General features: G+C 50.6%; 2 protein-coding genes across 3 annotated transcripts; one reads left to right on the forward strand and one right to left on the reverse strand.

The window, feature by feature from the left end:
- The first annotated feature begins 329 nt into the window (after window positions 1-329).
- Window positions 330-18,165, forward strand: IQCD (IQ motif containing D). 2 transcript variants are annotated; one of them, XM_043990223.1, is made up of 5 exons: window positions 333-684; window positions 7,235-8,076; window positions 8,600-8,833; window positions 9,589-9,660; window positions 16,611-18,163. In XM_043990223.1, exons 2-5 carry the CDS (start codon window positions 7,351-7,353, stop codon window positions 16,878-16,880), a joined length of 1,302 nt encoding a protein of 433 aa, XP_043846158.1. In that variant the 5' UTR covers window positions 333-684; window positions 7,235-7,350; the 3' UTR covers window positions 16,881-18,163. The 2 variants fall into 2 exon arrangements, with proteins under 2 accessions (XP_043846166.1, XP_043846158.1); XM_043990231.1 differs by lacking the exon at window positions 9,589-9,660 and having other exon boundaries at window positions 330-684; window positions 16,611-18,165.
- A 353-nt stretch (window positions 18,166-18,518) lies between these two features.
- Window positions 18,519-21,562, reverse strand: RITA1 (RBPJ interacting and tubulin associated 1). Its single transcript, XM_043990251.1, has 3 exons — window positions 21,371-21,562; window positions 20,284-20,601; window positions 18,519-19,304 (listed from the first exon to the last, which is right to left on the reverse strand). The coding sequence occupies exons 2-3, from the start codon at window positions 20,586-20,588 to the stop codon at window positions 18,794-18,796; spliced, it is 816 nt and encodes a 271-aa protein (XP_043846186.1). The 5' UTR covers window positions 20,589-20,601; window positions 21,371-21,562; the 3' UTR covers window positions 18,519-18,793.
- Between the last annotated feature and the right edge of the window lie 67 nt (window positions 21,563-21,629).

The raw sequence follows: 21,629 nt of genomic DNA on the forward strand, positions 1-21,629 counted from the left end.
TCTCCGGGGAACGAAATGAGCCTCCGCCCCCTTTCCAGTTTGAGGTGCCCTGATTGGGCCTTTCTCTTTTCCCCCCTCCCTCTGCATCCTTAAGAGAGGGAGGGTAGGGAAAGATACTTAAGCTCCAAATTTCATTGGTTGGTTGGCTAGGCTACCCTTTGAGGGCAGCCTTATCCTTTGATTGGCTGCAAGAAACGCCCTTCCATTTTATCTGCCCTTTGCAGCGTCAAGGGGTGTTTTCCCCATGCTTTTCATTAGTTCTTCCGGAGACCTTGCAGAAGTTCTTATTGGAAATGTCCTGGCCTTTTCTCCGCCTCTTGCATGCTCCTCCTAGCAAGTCTCCTCCCCTTCTCCGCCTCCCGCCCTCTTCGCGTGTCTTCTCTCAGGCTGAAATGCATCTGTCTCGGTTCTTTCTATTGGCTAGTGGGAGTCGGGGTCTCGGAACCATCGAACTCACAGAGCTCCCTATTGGCTTGAGCCTGTAGGGCGAAGGAAGGCGTGGCCAACCAGAAAATGCCGGACGTTGAATGGTGACTGGTAAAATCAATCAGAGCCTATGGAATTCCCGCCCCGGATGTGGTTGGTCTGGTTTAGTTGTTTACCCGTGGCCTAGCAACGCCGCCACGCTGGAGACTGAGGAAGAAGTAGTTGAAGGGGAGGGAAGCCCCGAAGCTTCGAGGGCAGGTAAGTGTGAATGATCAGGGGTCGTGGCGGAGAGTACGGGGTAAGAGGGAAGAAATTCTGGCCTTTGGAAGTTAAAGTGGACAGGGCGGAACTTTCGTTCGATCAAAGGTCACGTAGTCCATTCCCCCTGCCTCCAGGCAGGGCATCTGCCCAGGGCCTCCCAGAAGACGAGGAGGGTCACGATTAACGAGCCTTTCTTTTCACTCCGGAACCCCAGAAACCATCTAATCCAACCCCTGAATTTTACAAATGAGGAAATTGAGACCCAAGCAGACAGAACCAGCATGCAAACCCAGAATCATATATGAATATATGAGCTAGAAAGTGTCTCAGAAGCTATCTAGCACAACTCCATTATACAGAAGGGGAAACTGAGGCACAAAGAGGTCCAGGTTCACAGGGTCAGTTAAAGGGCAAATCAGGGACTGATCTAGAAGCCTTCTGGCTCCCAGCCCCATAAATATGTTCTCACCATCCATTGAATTTGATTTTGATTTGAGAGCCTTGCAGCGATGTGGACTCCAACTCCACCTACTGGCTCTTACCTTGAAGTCAGTCTGTCCATCAGTAAATATTTATTAAGCACTTACTATGTGCCAAGCCAAATGGCACAGTTCATAGAGCACCTGAACCTGGAGTTAGGAAGACCTGTACACAAATCCTCTGTCCCCTAGCCTAACAAGAGGTCATCCAGGGTTGGCTTTGAGACCTCCAAGGAGGGGGAGCCCACTACCCTCCCCCCCAGGAGGGAGGGGGAGCCCACTTCCCTCCTGAGGCAGTTCATTGCATTTTAGGAGAACTTTTATTGTTAGGAAAGGTTTTTTCTGATCTTGAACCTAAATTTTTTCCACCCGCTACATCCATTGCTCCTAGTTCTGTCCTCCAGAGACAAGCAGAAACAAATGTAATTCTTTCACATACCAGCCCTTCTTCAAGTAACTGAAGACTGTTATCATGTGGTCCCATTCCACTCCCTCTCCCCCCCCCTCAAAGTGCTCGCTCTCTCTCTCTTATCTAGGTTATTTCACATTTCTTCAACCAATCCTTATATGGCATGATTTCCAAGCCTTTCACCATCCAGGTTGCCCTTCCCTGAACAGCCTTGTTTACATGTTCACATTCAATTGTTTCAGTCATGCATGACTCTTGCTGACCCCATTTGGGGTTTTCTTGGCAGAGATACTGGAGTGGTTTGCCATTTTCTTCTCCAGCTCATTTGACAAATGAGGAAACTGAGGCAAACAGGATGAAGTGACTTGCCCAGGGTCACACCGCTAGTAAGAGGCCAGATTTGAACTCAGGAAGATGAGTATTCCTGACTTCAGGCCCAACTCTCTGTGCATTATGGCGCCACCTAGCCAACTGTGAACACTCTACGACTTATCAATGTCTAAAAATGTGGTGCTAAGAGCTACATAGATAGATTTGGTCTGACCAGAGCAAATTAAAGAAGAACAAACGCCTCCTTATTCCTCGAAGCCAAACCCCTCTTAACGAAGCCTAAAATCCTGTTAGTGTTTTTGGCTGCCATATCGTGGAGTGTGCTGGAGCCAGCTCTAACCAATGTGAGCATTTACACCTCAGGAATTAGGCAATTGCTACAAATCAGGGATTGGTTTGTTGATTGTCTAGACTTCAGAAAATATTAACAATGTACATTAATCTTAAAAGTATGTGCGTAGGGGGCAGCTAGGTGGCACAGTAGATAAGAGCACCAGCCCTGGATTCAGGAGGACCTGAGTTCAAATCTGGCCTCAGATACTTGACATTTACTAGTGTGATAAATTCACTTAACCTTCATTGCCCCACCAAAAAAAAAAAAAAAACGTATGTGTGTATATTCCCCCCCTCAGGAAACATTAAACATTTACCAACACATTCCTTCCTATCATCCTCTTGGTTCATGTTGTACATTGAAAACACTAACAACTCTGGAGCTTTTAAGAGTAAACTTCTGGTTAGCTATACCTCTACCATAATACTTCTGAAGATTATTTTTTTTTTTACCCAAGTGTCTTTATGTTTATCTCTGTTGAATTTCACTTCTTGATTCAGCCAAATGATCTGCCCTTTTGAATGTTGACCTAATTCAGTGCATTAGTTATCACTCTCAGCTTCATATCATGTGTAAATTAGATAAGCATGCCATCTATGCTTTTATCCAAGTTACTGATAAAACTGTCAAGCAACCCTGAGCCAAGTACTAATCCCTATAGTGTTCCACTAGAGACCTCCTTTAGAATTGAGCCATTGAACCACTAAAACCTCTTTCACCTATTTAGAATCCACTTAGTTGCCCTGTTATTTAGCCGGCATCTCTCCATCTTTTCCACAAGAACATGATTTTACCAAGTGCTGTGTTAAAATCTCCCTGAACTACAAGTCTAATAATGCTGCAAAAAAAAAAAATTTTTTTAAAGTAATCTAACATTAACTGGTCTTGATGAAGCTGTACTGGCTCTTCACAATCACTGCTTCCTTTTTCTAGGTATTTATTAGTTGTTGTTGTTGTTCATTTTATTAGTTGTTTTAGTCATGTCTAATATTAGTTATTAGTTGTTTCAGTTGTGTCTAACTCTTCATGATCCCATATGGAGTTTTCTTGGCAAAGATATTGGAGTGGTTTGTCATTTCCTTTTCTAACTCATTTGACAGATGAGGAAACTGAGGGAAACAGGGTGGAGTGACTTGCCCAGGGTCACACAGCTAGTAAGTGTCTGAAACTTGATTTGAACTCAGGAAGATGAGTCTTCTTGACCCTCGGCCCAGAGCTCTGTCCACTGTGCCACCTAACTGCCCCCAGGTATTTATTAACCATCCCCTTAATAACAAGTACTAGAATTTTGTGAGGAATCAGAGTCAAACGGCTGGCCTACACTATACAAAGCCTGTCTTCTTCCCTTTCAGAAAACTTGGGGCGGTATTTTCCCTGACTCTAATCCCTTGTTCTTCAAGAACTTTCCAAGATTATTGACAGTCACTCAACAGTCATACACGCTACGGCTTCAGATATCCAAGGATATAGTTCCTTTGGCCAGATGATTTGGAGACACAGAGGACTAGGTCCCCCTGACTCTCCCTCTCTTAATCTTGGGTTTCAACCCCCTATTTGCCATTTTTGTTCTGCCCTTTCCAGATCACAGATCATCCCCTTTAGCAGAGAAGATAGAGGTGAAATAAGATTTAAACAAGTCAGTTCTTAGTTTCTATTTTGGGGGGGGGTGGCGGGGCAATGAGGGTTAAGTGACTTGCCCAGGGTCACACAGCTAATAAATGTCAAGTTTCTGAGGCCAGATTTGAATTCAGGTCCTCCTGAATCCAGTGCCACCTAGCCGCCCCTTTAGTTTCTATTCTTAATCTGTGGTTTGAGGCCCCATATGGGGTCTTGTAACTGAATGTGAGGCTATGTCTGTCTATTTTGTATACCTATAGGCCCAGGCTTGAGTAAAAATTTCTCAGGTGAAAAGGGGTTGTGAGTGAAAAAAGTGAAAAAAGAAGCCCTGGTCTAGAAGGTAACTTAGCAGAGGGACCTGGTAGAGAAGGCTGAGATGGAGTTGAGTCAGCAGTACAGCCTGGAGAAGAATGAGCACATCTTTAACCTGGGCCTCCCCCTTAAATTGGACGTCAGGCAGGGAGCTGGCCAATCAGAGGGGAGTCCACAGGGCTGGAGGCTTCTTCCTGTGTGAGAAGTAGCCCAGGGCTGGAGTGAGTGTCCAAGGGGAAGAGACTCCGGGCAGAGATCTCCTCATTGTTCTGCAGATGCCCCACCTCTATTCTACCCTTAATTAAAGAAACAAATTACACACTAGGTTGAAAATAGACCACTCAGAGGGAGCACAATCTACAAATTTGTTGGGTTTTGATGAACTGTTATACATTTATCAGCTGGAATAGAAAAGCAACATAGGATGGCTGACTTCCGGGTTTCACTGGGGTGTAGGAAACTCCAGGGAAAAAGCATGGAATGCTAGAAGCCACAAATCCTGGTCTTGTCATCAACTTGCCAAGAAACCTTACCAGCTCTGAGCCTCATTCTCCTCTTCTGTAAAACAGAGCTGAGGAGGCCGCTAGGTGGCGCAGTGGATAAAGCACCAGCCCTGGATTCAGGAGGACCTGAGTTCAAATCCAGACTCAGACACTTGACACTTACTAGCTGTGTGACCCTGGGCAAGTCATTTAACCCTCATTGCCAGCTCTGACATTCCCTGTTCTTTTTTTTTTTCCCACTGTTAATTTAATATTTCCCCCCAATTACATGTAAAAATAATTTTAACATTCTTTTTTTTCAAATTGTGAGTCCCAAATTCTATCCCTCCTTCCTTACCCTCCCCCCTCATTGAGAAGGCAAGCAATTTGACATAGTTTATCCATGTGCAGTCATGCAAAACATATTTTCATGACATTCCCTGTTCTGAGGCCCCTCCCAGCCCTGACATTCCCTGTTCTAAGCCCCTTTCATCCCTGACATCCCCTGTTCTAAGCCCCCTGCCAGTTCTGACACTCCCTGTTCTAAGGCCCCTCCCAGCCCTGACATCTCCTGTTCTAAGCCCCCTTCCAGCTCTGACATTGTATGGTCTAAGGCCGAGATGTCAAAACATACGCAGGTCCCATGAGGCCCACAAAACTCCCAGGTGTGTACTGAACCAGACTAAAATGTAATTAGGGAATATTTAACAAAATAAAAATATGGTAAAACATGGATAATGTTAATGTCTTGTTTTCTAAATCACTAAGTATCTGCAGGGATCTTTATGTATGTTTTAGTGACCCTTGTTTCTATTTGGTTTTTTGTTTTTGTTTTTTTAGTGAGGCAATTGGGGTTAAGTGACTTGCCCAGGATCACACAGCTAGTAAGTGTTAAGTGTCTGAGGCCGAATTTGAACTCAGGTCCTCCTGACTCCAGGGCCGGTGCTCTATCCACTGCACCACCTAGCGGCCCCATTTAATATCTTTTGAGACCATAGCCAAGCCATGTCACTTCCTTGGGCCTCCCAGTGCTCTCATCTATAAAATGAAGGCTTGGGGTGGATGGCCTCTGCGCCCTTTTCCAGTTCTATCCATGACTTCCTTGCCTTCTCATTGCCTTGACCTTGGACAGAGCCCCAGACCCTGTTTATCTGCTGAGCTTCCACACTCTGTGGAGCCTTCTCTAACTGCCCCTCTCCACACTCCACATTTATCCCTCCCATAGCACCTGATTGTATACGCTCAGGTGACGTTTAATTAGCATCCCACCTCCAGCCTCAGTCTTGGAGCTATAAGGCCTGGTTTGGTTTTTTTCTCTTGTATTCTGCACAGCACCCACCAAAGTGCTGGGCATGCAGAGAGTTCAGTAAATACTTGTTGACTGAGAGAATGAAGGAAAGAAGGAAGACGGGAAGGAAGGAACTCTACAATGCCCTGGTGAGTTCCCAGAAAGTTATGGATGAATTAAATTTTTGGTAAATCCTTCATTTTGAGAGAATTGGCTCTTTGCAGGGACTCCACCTTGATCCTTTTCTTAAAGCAAGGGATCCTTTTGAAATGTCAAGTAGCATGCCCCCCCTCCCTTTTTTTTTTGATAAGTTACAACTTTTTTATGTAAGTTTCTTTAAAGTGAGATATACAATTATATGTGTATGTACATACACACACATACACATATATACATATATATTATATATATAGTATCTATAGGTACAGGTAAAAATTCAGGTGCCTACATGTCTGTCTGTCTCTCATATATGTGTGTATGCACATATATACATGTATGTGTGGATGGACCTCTTTGTTGTTCACTTGTTTTCAGTCATGTCCAACTCTTTGTGGCCCCATTTGGGGTTTTCTGGCAAAGAAACTGGAATGGTTTTCCCATTTCCTTCTTCAGCTTGTTTTCTAGATGAGGAAACTGAGGCAAACAGGGTTTTCGGTGACTTTCTCAGGGTCACACAGCTAGGAAGTGTCTGAGGCAGGATTTTAACTCAGGTCTAGCTCTCTTTCCACTGAGTCACCAACCTGCCTATGTAACTATTTATGGATAGGTCAAAATTTGGATGCCTTTTAATTAATCATAAGCTGGTTGAATTCTGATGGTTTTTCCAAAACAATATCAAAAATTATTTCAAAGTCATCCATCAAACAGCAAATCTTGTTATTAGAATCAAGGGAAATTGGCCAGGCCCTTCCCTCCCGGCTCCCAAGTTGTGCCCTAGCACTGAGCAGCAGCGGCACCCTCACCCTCTGGAAGCCCTGGTAGGGCCAATCGGTGCTGTCCATTAAGGCTTCCAGGGTAAGATTGGCTTGTTTTTGAAGAACAGAGTCTTGACTCATAGCTTTTTTTTTTTTTTTTTGGTGGGGTAATGAGGGTTAAGTGACTTGCCCAGGGTCACACAGTTAGTAAGTGTCAAGTGCCTGAGTCTGGATTTGAACTCAGGTCCTCCCGAATCCAGGGCCGATGTTTTATCCACTGTGCCACCTGGCTGCCCCCGGCTCATAGCTTATGGTTGTCGCCATATCGGTCAAACCTTGAAGCTGTCTCTCTGCTTACCATTCCTTCTTCTCCTATTTCCAGAGTTCACAGAGTTGGAGTAGAGAATCTGCCTAACCCGCAGAGCCTTCGAATCAAGGATGAGACCTAGGCGCTCCTGAAACCAAGAACAGTTCTAGGAAAGGGTGCCTGTGTCCAGCATGGCGACGGAAGTGATCGTGGCTCCCCTTTACCAGGGCTCTGAGATCAACACCAATAACAGGCTGAGGCTGGCCATAGGCCCAGCCTCCAAAAAGGCCTTGTTATCATGCACGGCCACCAACCAGATGGACCCTGCTCGGACCAAGCTCACCACCATCGAGACCAAGAGGATTATCTCTGTCCTGGATGAGACCATCCGCAAGGTGGAGCTGGTCACCCTGCTGTCGGCCGCCGCTTACAACCCGGAGTGCCTGGAGGGGCTGTGGGAGGACGACATCCTCAAAGCCATCCGGGACCACGAGGATTTCTGCAACACCTTCCTGGAGCTGGATAACCTGGTGAAGGAGGAGGAGGAGGAGCTGGCAGAGACGGGGGACGAGCGCCTGAAGCGGCTGGTGGAAGAGCACAGGCACAGCCTCACGCTCCTCCAGCAGGAGGTGAAGGACTCGGCCCGTAACACCCTCAGGATTTTCTTGCTCAACCTCCAAGCCGGGGAGATCCTCCGCACCCAGGTCGTAGGCAGGAGCGAAGAGGCCAACATTTTTCTCCAAGCCCTGATCGAATTCAGGGGCTTTGTGTTCGAGAAGCTCCTCACCAGCCCCATGGAGGAGAAGGAGAAGACAGAGTTCATGGAAGAGATCACCCTGCGGGAGAAGAAGAACAACGAGATGATCCAGGATCTCCAGTCAGAGCTGTCCACCACCATCAAAGCCAGGGACGCTGAGGTAGGCCCGTGGGCATGACCAAGGGCTGTTCCGGGAACACGCTTTGTCCCTGGAAGACCCTCTGCAAACATAGGCAGACAATGGCGATGGGGCTGGGCTCGCAGATCCCATTCCCCTCTTGGCAAAAGGCTGGCAGCGCCAACCAGCCCGGCGCCTGCTGTCTCCACACTTTAATGATGAAGGATGAGCCTCTGTTAAGCATTAATAAGACACAACACAATTTTCAAAACTCCCCAGATTTAACTATGGTGCCTGGTTTGCAGTGGACCGATGGTGAGGGCGAGAGGACGGGACACTCCAGGGATGGCATGGTAGAACTGAATTCATTTCCTCCCTTCATGCCTCACTCGCCCCTGCCATCTGGGCACTGCCACCTGTATGGTGTGCGGTGGCTTTCGATGGGGAGGCTCCTCCGGCCTCCCTGGCAAAGGGGCCGATTTCCAGATCCCCCACGGGTCCCAGCCGCCTTCCCAGGACCACCGCCCCTGGCTGACGGCACCTTCTCTCCTTTCCCCTGGTGCAGATGGAGAAGGAGACCTTTGTGATCCAGGAACTGAAAAGCCACCTGCACCAGGTGCTCAAGTTCTCGGAGAATCACCTGCTGCGCACCAAGCAGGAGGCAGAGAAACAGCAGAAGGCAGAACTGCGGGCCTCCCAGGGCCGGATCGCCAAGATCCAGCAGGACATCCTCATGCTCAAGACTCAGTACCACAACCTCACCATGGAGAACCGAGACAGCGAACAGGCCCTCAGAAAGGTACGGGCCTGAGCAGGGAGGCTGGGAGTGGGGGCACCTGCAGACGTGCACCAGGCTGTAGATCATCGAGTGGGAAGGACTCCCCTCCGATGGGATGTTCCCACAGGTCGGGGCTACCCCATTTGATCCGGGAAGAACTTAGCTCTGCTAGGAAGTAGGTGCAGGGCTTGGATTGTTGCAAGGGTTAGGGAGGGAAGAGCATGGATGGTCTGAGCGGCTCAGACAAGACCCGGGCCCTCAAAGCCCAAGGCATTGGAGCACCCTGTTGTCCTGCTCTGGCCCACGGACTCCGTGAAACCTGAGAGCCCTTTTCCCCTCCTGTGGATGCGAAGGCTGGTTTTGCCGCTGCCGCTCCCTAAGCAGAGTCGCTTTGTGGCCACATGCCATTACTTGTGGCATCGGAGCGGGCTCTGAGACTATCAGAGTCCAGGAGATTTTTGTCTTGGCCCGTTTAGTGGTGCCTTCTCTTTACACAGCATCTGTCTAAGGACTTCACGGTAGTCATGGTGAAAGGTGACATGTTTATCTTCCCAGCACGCCTGTGCAGAATGAGGGAGATCATTTCTTAGATAAGGAAAACTGAGGCTGTGGGAGACAGAAGGCCCCAGACTTTGTACCCTGGTCGGCGTCCAGTGAATGCAATCAGAACCCCTGATCCAGTGCATGAAGAGCTGGGTCGCCAACGTTCTGTCAACTTCTCCATCGCCAAGATTAAATCATTTCTTTTTGGCTTGTTTTTTTTTCCTGTTTTTCAGAAGAAATATAAACTAGAGACAGAAATAGAGAATTGGATCCAGAAATACGATACTGAGATGGGAGAAAAGCAGGTAGGGGTCTCTGATGTAAAGCTTCTCTCCTTTTCTTTCCAGAGAATTATTCCAAAGGTCCCAGAGGATTTACCTCATTCTTTAGACTCGGCCTCAGTTACAAAGGAAACTCACCCATTGGGAGGGAAGAGGAGACAGTGGGAAAAGTGACAGACCTGGAGTTTGGAGAACTAGGTTCAGACCCTGGCTCGGACATCTGATAGGGGTGTGGCCTTGGGCAAGTCTTGTTTGGGGGATTCCATTCTCCTGGCGGGTCTGTTTGTCGCCAAGCCCTTTGGGCTCCTGGTTCTTCTGCTGTGATCTTGGCCCTGGGGGATGATGTGGGGGTGAGGGGCATGGGAACAATCCTCTCCAGGTGTTCATCACTACTGTCAGTGCTGGGTTGATGTTCTCCTTGACTCCGGCTAATGTTCAGACCATCTTCATTCACCTCCATCATCTATCCACTGCCCTGGAAAGGAGGGGGCAGAGCTGGGTAGGATAGGCAGGGCGGGGGGGGGTCAGCACCATTAAAAGGACCTCAGAGGTCATTCAGCCTAATCTCTACCTGGTCAACAATCCTACAGCATGCCCAGTCAGGGTCATCCCAGCCCAAATATCCTGTGCCGCTCTTGTCCATGTCCCCCCATTGACCCTCCATCCAACGTCCCGAGGGCCTTCCTTTAGGCCTCTTGACATTTTGTGGACAGTAATGGAGCCCACAGACTTTCCTGGCTCAGTCCCTGCTCTTGCTACAAAGCCAGCCTGCCCCGCCTGTGGTCAGATGTCCCAGGTATTCTTTTTTTTTGTGGGGCAGTGAGGGTTAAGTGACTTGCCCAGGGTCACACAGCTAGTAAGTGTCAAGTGTCTGAGACTGGATTTGAACTCAAGTTCCCCTGAATCCAGGACCAATGCTTCATCCACTGCGCCATCTAGCTGCCCCTTCCCAGGTATTCTTGAGGTCATACTTGTGCAGCAACTCTGAGGTGAAAGGCCATAGCCCATCTGTACCTCTGGGCTATCTCTTGGATGGCCTGAAGCTCTTGACTCTGGGGAGCTGGTGGTGGTATCCCATGACTGGAAATCTTCACTGACAGTCAACACCATCACTAAAAGAATACAGGTACTGGGGCAGCTAGGTGGCGCAGTGGATAAAGCACCAGCCCTGGATTCAGGAGGACCTGAGTTCAAATCTGCCCTCAGACACTTGACACTTACTAGCTGTGTGACCTTGGGCAAGTCACTTAACCTTCATTGCCCCAGAAAAAAAAAAAAAAAGAATACAGGTACTAAGGAGAAAGGCCTCTGTGTCAGGGAGAAGCTTCTTTGGACATTAAGAGCTCAGGGCAATCTCACCGGCCCCTCTACCTATTCAATTATGGGCCAGTTCAGTTTGGCCCAGCGTCTGCCAAAGGCGGAGCTCCCGAGGGCCCAGCTGTCAGCTCCTGACAGAGCATCTGCTCATCATGGTCTGGAGAGTGGACATTTTGCATTCGTTTGGCTTTCCCCGTGTGGGTCGTCAGGCTGTCTTTTAGGAGAAGGGGCAGTGGCACACAATTCAGACTGCAAAGGATGGAAAAGCTGTGTGACCCTGGGAAAGTCACTTAACCCCAATTGCCTCACCATCCATGCAGAATTCCTCGAGTCTGGGCTCTAGCGACAGTTTCCCTCCTGCCCAAAACCTTGCCCTGTGTCCACAATCCTCAGGAAACCCACCCTTGATCCATCCCTCCCTGCTAACTATTATCCTAGCTCTCTCCTTAAGACTGTCTGCAACAGGTGGCTCCACTTCCCTTCCTCTCACTCTCTCCAAATGCTTTACAATATGAGTTCCAACTTCATTGTTCAACAGCAACTGCTCGCTCTGAAGTTAGCAGTGAGCGCCCACCCGCCCTCCCTCCCTCCCTCTCTCTCTCTCTTTTTCAAAGGCAATCAGAGTGAAGTGACTTGCCCAGGGTCACACAGTTAGTAAGTGTCTGAGGCTGGATTTGAATTCAGTTTCTCCTGACTCCAGGACTGCTGCCTTATCCGCCATGCCACAAAGCTGTCCCTCTGTGATCTCTTACTTGCCTTATCTAATGGCCTTTTCCCGATCCTCATCCTTCTAGACCCCTCCTTTCTCCATGATACTGTTTTTCTGGGTTCTGGGGACTCTCCTCCTACCCCTCTGAGCATGCCTTGCCAGTCTCTCTTGGCAGATATTCATCCAGCTCACTCCTGGTAACTGGTAACTCCAGGTGTCCCCCAGGGCTCAGTCCTCGGCCCTCTCGTTTTCATCCCTCTGTGTTATTTCACCTGGGAATCTCATCAGCTTGCAGGGATTTATTTATTGTCTCTATGCCAATGATCCTCAAATCTGCCCAGCCGGCCAGCCCTAATCTCTCTCCTGACCTCACATCACCAGCTGCTTATTGGATGTATTGAGCTGGACGTCTGTCTTTAACTCTCCATGTCTAAAACAAACCCCCTCCCCCTTTGCCAGCTTCCCTCTTACCACAAGGGGCAGCACCATCTTACCAGTCACCCAGCCTCCGAACCTGGCTGTCATCCTTGACTCCTCACTCTCTCGGCCATGCCCACACCCCCAATCCATTGCCATGACCTGTGGGTTTTACCTTCCCTCAGGTTTGTCCTCCGCTCTGTCATCCATCACCGCACACCTGTATTATTGCAGTCGTCTGCTGGCTGGTGTCTCTGCCTCAGGTCAAAGGGATTTCCCTAAAGCTCAGGTCTGACCATGTCACCCCACTTCTCCGTACACTTCAGTAGTTCCTTGTCACCGCTAGGGCCAGCTGGGAACCTGTTGGGTGTCCAGAGCCCTTCACAGCCTGTCCTCCTCCTCCCCAGCATTTCCAGTCTTCTTACACTTTGCCCCCCTCTCCTACTCTTCAGTCTAGGGACACTGGTCTCTTTGTTCTTTTGTTTTTTGTGTGGCAATGAAGGTTAAGTGACTTGCCCAGGGTCACACAGCTAGTAAGTGTTGTGTTTGAGACTGGATTTGAACTCAGGTCCTCCTGAATCCAGGGCTGGTGCTTTCTCCACCTCACCACCTAGCTGCTTCCCCAATCCCTCTTAACTCTAGTCCCTTTCCTCTAGTAATTATCTCCAGTTAATCTTGCGGGTCGCTCCTTTGCTGGTTGTCAGTTGTTGGAAAACTGTCTGCCCCATCAGACTGTAAACTTCTTGAGGGCCAAGACCTGCCTTGTGCCTTTCTTTGTATCTCCAGATCTTACTACGGTGCTTGACACATAGTAGGCACTTATTTTATCAGTACTGAATCAACATATTGACTGATTGACTGACTCTACATTGGACATCCTCCATGATAGTGGCTCACTGGAGTGTCACTGAACAAAGTTGCCTCTGTGACCACATTTTTCAGGGTATCTTGTGTAAGTTTTGATACATGTCTACCAGGCAGGTTGTTGGGGGAGAGGCTTTAAGGCAAGATTTTCTTTTTTTTCCTTCTTTTTTTTCTTTTTATTTCTTTCCTTTTTTTTTTTTGCAAGATTTTGTTGTGTAGAATCCAATAAGAAAAAAAAGAATCCAATGCCCTTTTTATAATCAGTAAAACATTAGTACAGTGTAATCTTGTATTTGTCATACAATAGTCAAGGTGTGGTCTGCTATAGGATACCATTTGCCAAAGACTTCCTGTTACCTTCTCTTACCTTCATCAAGAATGCCTCACAATGTGTACAGACCAATGGTTTTCAAACGTTTTGATCTCCAGACTTCTTTGTTCTTTTAAAAAGTATTGGGGCAGCTAGGTGGCACAGTGGATAGAGCACCGGCCCTGGATTCAGGAGGACCTGAGTTCAAATCTGGCCTCAGACACTTGACACTTATTAGCTGTGTGACCCTGGGCAAGTCACTTAACCCCAATTGCCTCACCAAAAACAACAACAACAAAGTATTGAGGACCCCAAAGAACTTGCATATATGTGAGTTTTATTACCATATTAGAAATTAAAGTATCTTGGTATTATTATGAAAACAGTTTTGACCTTGTGATCTCTAAAAGAGTCTTGGGAACTCTCAGAGTCCCAAACCATGCTCTGAGAACCACTAGTATAGAATATTATCATAAATATTTTATAGATACAAAAGAGTTGGCCTATGGGTTAGTAGCATTTGATATTTTCTCAAATCACCTTTTTGAGGGATAATAATAAGGTCCATGATTTTTCTTAAGTGTTTAGTATCCTCCCCTTTTTCAAATATCTTGAGAACTGATCCCTCAATAATCATCCAGATTGGATCACCTCCAGCACTGACCTCTGTATACTCCTGGTGTACAGTCCAGCTGCTTTTGTTGGCTTTGGTGCTGTTTCATCTTCATGTAGCTCATCAGGGACAGGCATATTGTGTCCGATGTGGTGGCTCCATTGTCACTGATGGACAAAAGTATTTGGGGAAGAATATGGGTGGATCTCTTGAACTTTTCATCTGTTTGTTGTCCTTTTAGTTTTATCCTCAAATGCCTATAAGCTTCACATTTTCTGCAAATGTTTTTCACTCCACCTCTTATAAGGGGAAATTAGTCATAGTTTTCCACTGTCCTCCTTCATAACATTTCACCAATGAGTTTACATTTTCTTTTCTTTTCTCTTTTTTTTTTTTGTGGGGCAACGAGGGTTAAGTGACTTGCCCAAGGTCACACAGCTAATAAGTATCAAGTGTCTGAGGCTGGATTTGAACTCAGGTCCTCCTGAATCCAGGGCCGGTGCTTTATCCACTGTCCCACCTAACTGCCCTGAGTTTACATTTTAAATCAGTGCCACCCTTGGCTACTAGATTTCTCTACTTGGCAAGAAGCATCCGATACCTGCTTGCCCAAACAGGTTTTAGGTTCATTTAGTCTCCTTATTGTGATGAATGATTTACATCAGTGATAAACTTCTTTGGGAAAATTATGATAGTCTCTGTTAGGTTCTATTTTGTTTTGTTTTTGTTTTTTTGCAGGGCAATGAGGGTTAAGTGACTTGCCCAGGGTCACACAGCTAGTAAGTGTCAAGTGTCTGAGGCCGGATTTGAAATCAGGTCCTCCTGAATCCAGGGCCGGTGTTTTATCCACTGGACCACCTAGCTGCCCCCTCTGTTAGGTTCTTTACTTTAGTTATTTCCCACTTTTCAGTGTCAGCAGCTTCTAAAAATGGGTCAGATTGGAGTTCTCTTAATTACACATCATATCTTCCAATTTTTATCCTTTTTTTTTTTTCTAAATTAGTGTAGATTTTGACCTTGGCTCCAATAAGCTAATGGTAGGACTGTGCACGTCACTGATTAGTAAATGATTCCCACATCTCCGACAAGTCATTTTCAGCTTTTTGTGCCTTGTTTTAGTCTTCACCCAGGTGGGTCCAGGCTTTCATCTTCTCACTGTTCAGTAGAGGGGTCTGAGGTCTTGCTTGAGATGACAAAGGCTGACTTGAAATAGGCTCCCCAGATGTCAGTGTACTTCTTGACAGGAGGTGCTGGTGGCATGTGGCCAGGGCGGAGAGTGATGGTGACGTCCACCTTCAGGGCTTCAAGGCCCAAGACTGAATTAACTTGTAGGAAGATTCCACATGTGGTTCTGTTGACTGATGCTGTTGCAGACCTTGTTCATCTGGGCTCCTTGTTCACGTAGTTGTTGTTGTGAAATCAAGCATTGAGCTTTCTCCTTACTCCCTGTGCTCAGGGCCAGTCAGAAAAGTGGCTAATCCCCGAGTTCCCACCTGTTCTGCTTCTGATGCAAATGTGGGCCCCCTGGCTCCGTTCCATAACGAAAAGGCTGGGCTTGGAGAGCCCCCTAGGAGCCCCTGTGAGCCACCTGGTACTCCTTCAGAGGCCCACAAATACTCAGAACCTCCCAGTGGCTGGCCAAGGCAGGAGGCAGGAGAAAGCCACTCCTGCATTCCAATAGCAATAAGTGAACTAAAGGAAGTAGGTTTAAATCCTAGTAGGAGACACTAAGGTTGGACACAAGGCAGAGTGTGGCTTGTGAAACATCTCAACAGACCACTAAGGAAAGCCAAGCAGTCCCCAGCTCTGCAAACAGAGGCAGAGAGGACCCTAGACATCATGGATGTCTGTGGTGTCCCTGACAGATCACTCCCCTGGCCTGGGAGCCTCCAGAGCCAGGAAGGGCTTCCCCAGGCCACCCATTTCACTTGTTAACAGCCATACCTGGGAGGAAGCTACTCCTCCTCCAGATGGGGGCTTCCCCCTCACTGGGAGGGAGCCCCTCCATGTCCTCCTCAAAAGCCCCAATGGGGGTGGGGCTTTCTCTAGGTGCCTGTCAGTCATCCCTCAATTTCACTCCATGACCCCCACCTCCTCTTCCCAGTCATACATACCTGCCTTCCTGATGCTTCCCTTTGGAACCACACAAGAACAGACCTCGCATTTCCTCTATGTAACAACAGATCATCAGGGTCCCCTCCTCGGCCCCCTCCTTCTGACTCGGCCCCTGCTCTTTCAATTGAGCAGCCTTGGTTCCTTTAGCCCTTCCCCATCACACCTACCTCCTGTCCGCTCACCCTGGACGTGCCATGCTCTGCCCCCCTGTCTGCTCACCCTGGACGTGCCATGCTCTGCCCCCCTGTCCTCTCACCCTGGACGTGCCATGCTCTGCCCCCCTGTCCGCTCACCCTGGACGTGCCATGCTCTGCCCCCCTGTCCGCTCACCCTGGACGTGCCATGCTCTGCCCCCATTCCTCCTGATGTGTGGCAGAGGACGACAGGGCTGTTCCCTCAAACGCTGCTCATGTAGCTTGAGGGTCCATCAGCTTTGGGGGGAGCACCTCTGGGGAGGTGTGAAGTGCTGGGAGATGGGGAGTTATTTCACCCAGGCCCCAGCGTTCCCAGAGGGCAGTGACAGTCAGCGTGTCACTCCTCTATGCTCCAGGCACTTGGATTTGCCCCCGCCAGGGGTCCTGCCCGCCGTGCTACCCACTGACCCTGCCCAACTTGCTGGTTCCCTGTAGGCCGAATATGAAGAGCTGGATGAGATCTACACCGAGGAGAAGGCCCAGCTGGCAGAGCTGCGGGAGAAGCACGCTGTCCTGATCCAGGAGTTTGTCCAGATCAGGGAGGAGAGACTCATCAACTCCAAGAAGAAGCTGGAGGCCGAGAAGGAGATGGCTCTCATGGTGCGCTCGGCCACCCTCATCCAGGCCTTCTGGAAGGGCTACCTGGTCAGGTCGCTGCTCAAGTCAAAGCGCAAGAAGAAGAAAGGCAGGGGCCGGAAGAAATAAGCCGCTGCCCAAGGGGTCCCTGGGAGGCGGCCGGGGCTGCCCTCCTCCCCCCAGCCCCTCCTTCCAATGCCACCCCACCAGTGGCCAGTGGATTTTACCAGATCAAGTCCCACAAGCGCCTCCTCCTGCTGGGGACCCAGCTTTGGGTGGGCGGTGGGTGTACTCGGGCCTCCAAATGGCGAGAGGGGCAGGCAGGCCGCTGTGGGCACGTCGGGCCACCTGTGCATTCTGCTGATTGGTGACACAAGTGTCTCTGGTCACCCTGGCCTGCGGACACGGAACAAGGCGGCCATTCCCTCTGTGTACTCACACCAATAAAATCCCTTCTCCTTCACCCCACCCTGGGTATCTTTCCCCCCCCTCCCCTTGCTGCCTTGAGCAGATAGTACCGGGTCCAGCCCTCCTAGAGAGGCCCAGACTCCCCTCCCTGCAGCCCTGGCTCAACTCTCAAGAGTCCATCCAAAATTCCTCCCGCTCCCCATCCCCTGTAAGAGCAAGACAGAGATCCCACACCTCCAAAGGCTGGGCAAGAGCCCCGGAGGAGGGGGGGGGCTGGATTGGCAGCTGATGAAAGAGGATTTCCCCTTTCTCCCTGAGTTTTAAGTTCTCATAGGGAATCCAGGTATGGCAGACACGCTGTGCACGTTCATCTGTGCCACGTGGACATGTCCTCCCCTGGAGGCTGTGAGTGAGGCCTCCCCACTGCATGGGAAGGACACTCGTGTGTGTGTGTGTGTGTGCGTGCGCGCGGGGACACACACAAGTTCTGGCCAGTGCCACGGGCTGAAAGGGCTCGGCTGGATCGTGTGTGTGTCTTCCCAAGGCCAGCCCTGCTGAGTCCATAGAGGCCGGACTTTGTTTTGCTGCTGACTCCGAGGCCTCTTCCAGTTCCAACGCTCTGCAAACTCTACTGAGGCCTAGGCTCCCTGAATTTGTTTTTCTTTTTAAATTGTCAACTGTATTTCAATAGAACCGGTTTCCTCTGTAATCCTATGTATGTTATTTGACACATTTAACCACATTATGGTGAGACGGGATCCAGGCTGGACCAGACACACACAGAAGGTTAAGCACGGCCCCCCATCCTGCCCCCGCCCTGCATTGGGCACAGAAGGGCTCTACTTTGCAGCTGTGGAGAGAGGACTGACAAAACAGAAATCCTGAGAGTACATCTGCACATATATATTTTAATACTCTAAGGGCCCATGAAGACGCACCCTTGACTAACACATGTTGGCCGTCTCCTTGGTAGGAGGGGCCTAACCTTAGGCCCAGGGCTTCCCATCCTCAGAGTAGCCCCTCAGCACAGGGTGGCCCGTGGGTCATGGCATGGAGCATTCTCTTCCCAGGACAGGTTGGCCACAATGGCTAAGGAGCTAGCTCCCCTCCCAACCTTAACACTCTCACTGTGACTGGCACGGGGGGAAGCTGGGACCCTCGCAGCACTAGGGGCCCCCCTCATCCCTTGTTGAGGCCTACATGCAGCAGGGGCACCTTCTGTCTGAGGACTTCACGGCCTCAAGTAGGCATGAAGGCCTCAGTACCCCTGAAGCTTTGGTGGGGAGTCACCCAAAGGCAGGAGGACACGGATTCTGCACTGGAAACACTGTGGAGAGAGAGAAGACCCTTCTCCATGGCTTGGCAACAGTAGGGTTTATTGGGTAGCAGGGTGACCCCTCCAGCTATGCACAAGGGGACAAGGTAGAATGAGGACCAGGCCCATCTCTCTCAGAGGACGGGGGCCTCCTCTATGCATGTGAATGAGGCAGGCCTGTTCTCAAGGACTGGGGGTCTGCAGAGGCTCCCTTCCCTTCCCACCCTTATGAGGGGGGATAAGACTGAAGCCTGGAACAAGCCCACGGCCCTGTCCCAGTCTGTGCTCCCAGGGCTGACATAGAGGCAAGGGTCACAAGTCACTTCCAGGGTGGCTTTGGCTTGGGGGTAGTCAGATACTTCCGGGGAGTCGCTGGTTCTGAGAGGCTGATGGAACGAGCCCTGGGGGTCACCAGTGGGCTCCGGAAGGTAACCGCAGCTGTCTGGGCCCAGGCCTGCTGCTGCCCCCTCTGGTGGGGAGGACTGGTGGGAAGGGAGTGCCCCTCGGGGGAGGCATTCAGGTGGGTGAGTGACCGGGAGAACCCCCTCTTGAGGGGGCCTAGGGATTCCGTCCTGCCCAAGGGCCTCTGCCAAACGTTTGACTTGCTTCTGTTCTTTGGCTCAGAGGAAGCCACGGGGTGAATGGCCCGCAGGGGGGTCTCCTTGGGACGGGGGGAGCGACTGGTCCAGGGTGCTGCCGGTGGGGTCCACAGGAGGGGCTGGAGCTTTGCAGTGTCCTCTTTCTTCATCCACGGTGCCTCCCAGGTGGGGCCCTCCTCTCGAGAGCCAAAGAGCGTCTCATCACAGAAGGACGGTGTGTGCCCGATGAGCCTGGGGCGGGAAAGGATGGAAAAGAGCGTGAGGGGGGAAGCACAGGGCCAAGGAGGCCACCCTGGGCCTCTTCTGGAACATCTGCTGGGTAAAGTCAGCGGGGCAGAGGCTACAGGAGGGGAGTTTGTGTCCATATCAGAGAGGAAGGGGCGTGGGCTGCTCGCTTCCAGACTGGTGCCCTGGCCTAGGCCGTGGCCGCCTCCTACACCAGGGCCTTCCCACTCCCGGGGGCTCCCACGGAGGCCAGAAGCTCCAACGGCCTCATTTTACAGATGAGGAAATAGAGGATCACCAAGGGAACGAGCAGCCCAGACACAGGAATCTGGACCCAGGTCTTTGAGCTCCAGAGCCAGTGGCTTTTCCACAGAGGCCCTGAATCCCACAGTCTCAGAAAGGATCCTGGAGGGGCACCTCACTCTGGGGGACAAGGAAGGCAGTGTGGCCACCCTTGGAGGAGCGAGTTCAAATCTCACCCCTGATACTCAGGGGCACAGAATTCAACGTGGCAGAGCCTCAGTTTCCCCATCTGTAAAGTGGAGATGATCATAACACCTACCACGATCATTACTGAGCCCCTACTATGTGCCTGGCACTGTGCTGCGTGCTGGGCTGTTGTGAGGATGCAATGGGGCAACGTGTGCAAAGGGCTCCCCAAGCATTTGGGGGAGGGGGTGTGTGGGGAAGGCAATCAGTGTTAAGTGACTTGCCCAGGATCACACAGCTAATAAGCATCTGAGGCTGGATCTGAACTCAGGTCTTCCTGACTCTAGGCACAGTGACCCATCTTCTGCACCACATAGTAGGTGCTTAATAAATGCTTGTTGACTCAACTATCAAACTGGTTCTGTGACCTTGGGCAAATCATTTCCCTTGTCTGACCCTCTGTTTTCTCTATCTGCAAAATGAAGGGGTTGGACTAGATGACCTCTCAGGTCCCCTTCCTGTCAGACATTCAGCCCATTCCCAATCCTGCTGTTACCTGTATTTATTTTTCTTCCTGGGGGTATGGGGCGGGGCACTGCTGCTTCCTCTGGATGAGTGGGAATTCAGGTGCCATTTTGCACCCTCAGAATTAGGGGTCAATGGAACAGCCTTCCCAGATCCCGCCTTCTCTGCCCAAGGAGGGTCAAACTCTGGTGGGGCTGGCCGGGCCCCTGCAGGCCTGCCAAACAAAGTCTCATCCACGTAGGATGTGCTGGACTTGACCCGGTAGCCCCCTCGGCCTTTGTGCTGCAGCTGGAGGGCCTGAATTCCATTGATGGTGAGCTCTACAGAGGTCTTCATGATGTTGCTGAATCTGAAATCACAAGGCAGCCCCAGGGGGGCTTCACTCCACAAGAGGCCCTCTGGGTTCTAATCCCCCCTTCTACTGGGTGCCGTCCCATTCTCTGTGCCCTGTGCCACACGGGATCCAATCAATGGCCCCTAAGCTGAGGGTGGCTACCCAGAGCCTCCCTTCACCCTCTGTGCAGCTGGTAGGGCTCGAAGCCCCCCAGACAGTACCTGCCTCTGCCCGCTCACTAGGCTGCTAGGAGAGAGAGGGGGAGACAGACAGGAAAGGCCTGTTGTTACAAAGTAACAAACAAGGAAACAAAGAAACAACCAAGAAGAGCAGGAGAAGCAGGTCTCGTGGCGCCGGGATCTAGCACCTCATGGGCATCCCGGGGGCTGCATTCCTCACCAGCTGCTGGGGGATCCCACTTTGACTTATGCACGGGAGAGGAAGATGTCCAAAGAAGCCTCGGACATTTCAGGGGCTTTCTCTTCCCCCAAAGTCATCTTTGTGATTAATATATAAAGTACAGCCCCAAAGACCCCTTCCCCCAACATCCCTCCTTCAGTTCAAATCTTTCTTTGAATGTCCGCAGGCTTCCGCGGCAGGGTTCGGCCGGCCTCCCCTGCACCCCGTCTTCCCTCCTCGGGTCTGGCCCCTCCTCCAAGCGTGCACTTCATTGCAAGGACTTGCATAGCGAAGCCCTAGCCCGCAGCCCCCCCCCCCCCTGGCAAGGACTGGGAGGCGCAGGCGATGCCCGGGGCTCCCTCTAACCCCCGTCCGGGGCGCTTACCTAGGGGGAGCAAGAACTCGCTGGCCTGGAGGTCCCCGGATGCCCAGTTACACTGGGCCCGGAGGGTGCCCCAAACAAGCTCAGCCACCCTGGTAGCAAAGAGCGCCGAGGACTCGACCATTCTCTCGAGGAGGAGGGGGGAGGTCAGGCCCCGCCCCGCCCTCCCCAAGGCCTGCGCCGCTTGGACCCCCGGCCAGAAGGCGAGGAGGACGGTTCTAGGCGCGGCCCGCCCGGGGGATGAACTCCGGCCCCCGCCCCT

This window comes from Dromiciops gliroides, chromosome 1, assembly GCF_019393635.1.
Source record: "Dromiciops gliroides isolate mDroGli1 chromosome 1, mDroGli1.pri, whole genome shotgun sequence".
Taxonomy (NCBI): Eukaryota; Metazoa; Chordata; class Mammalia; order Microbiotheria; family Microbiotheriidae; genus Dromiciops; species Dromiciops gliroides.

What these genes read in the sequence shown, in the direction of transcription:
- IQCD (XM_043990223.1), top strand. Translation starts at nt 7,351, where the DNA reads ATGGCGACGGAAGTGATCGTGGCTCCCCTTTACCAGGGCTCTGAGATC. An exon ending in TCAAAGCCAGGGACGCTGAG is followed by an intron (nt 8,077 to 8,599) that starts GTAGGCCCGTGG and finishes CCCCTGGTGCAG; the next exon opens with ATGGAGAAGGAGACCTTTGT. An exon ending in GCGAACAGGCCCTCAGAAAG is followed by an intron (nt 8,834 to 9,588) that starts GTACGGGCCTGA and finishes CCTGTTTTTCAG; the next exon opens with AAGAAATATAAACTAGAGAC.
- RITA1 (XM_043990251.1), bottom strand. Translation starts at nt 20,588, where the DNA reads ATGAAGACCTCTGTAGAGCTCACCATCAATGGAATTCAGGCCCTCCAG. An exon ending in AGGAAGAAAAATAAATACAG is followed by an intron (nt 19,305 to 20,283) that starts GTAACAGCAGGA and finishes TTCCCGCCCCAG; the next exon opens with GCTCATCGGGCACACACCGT.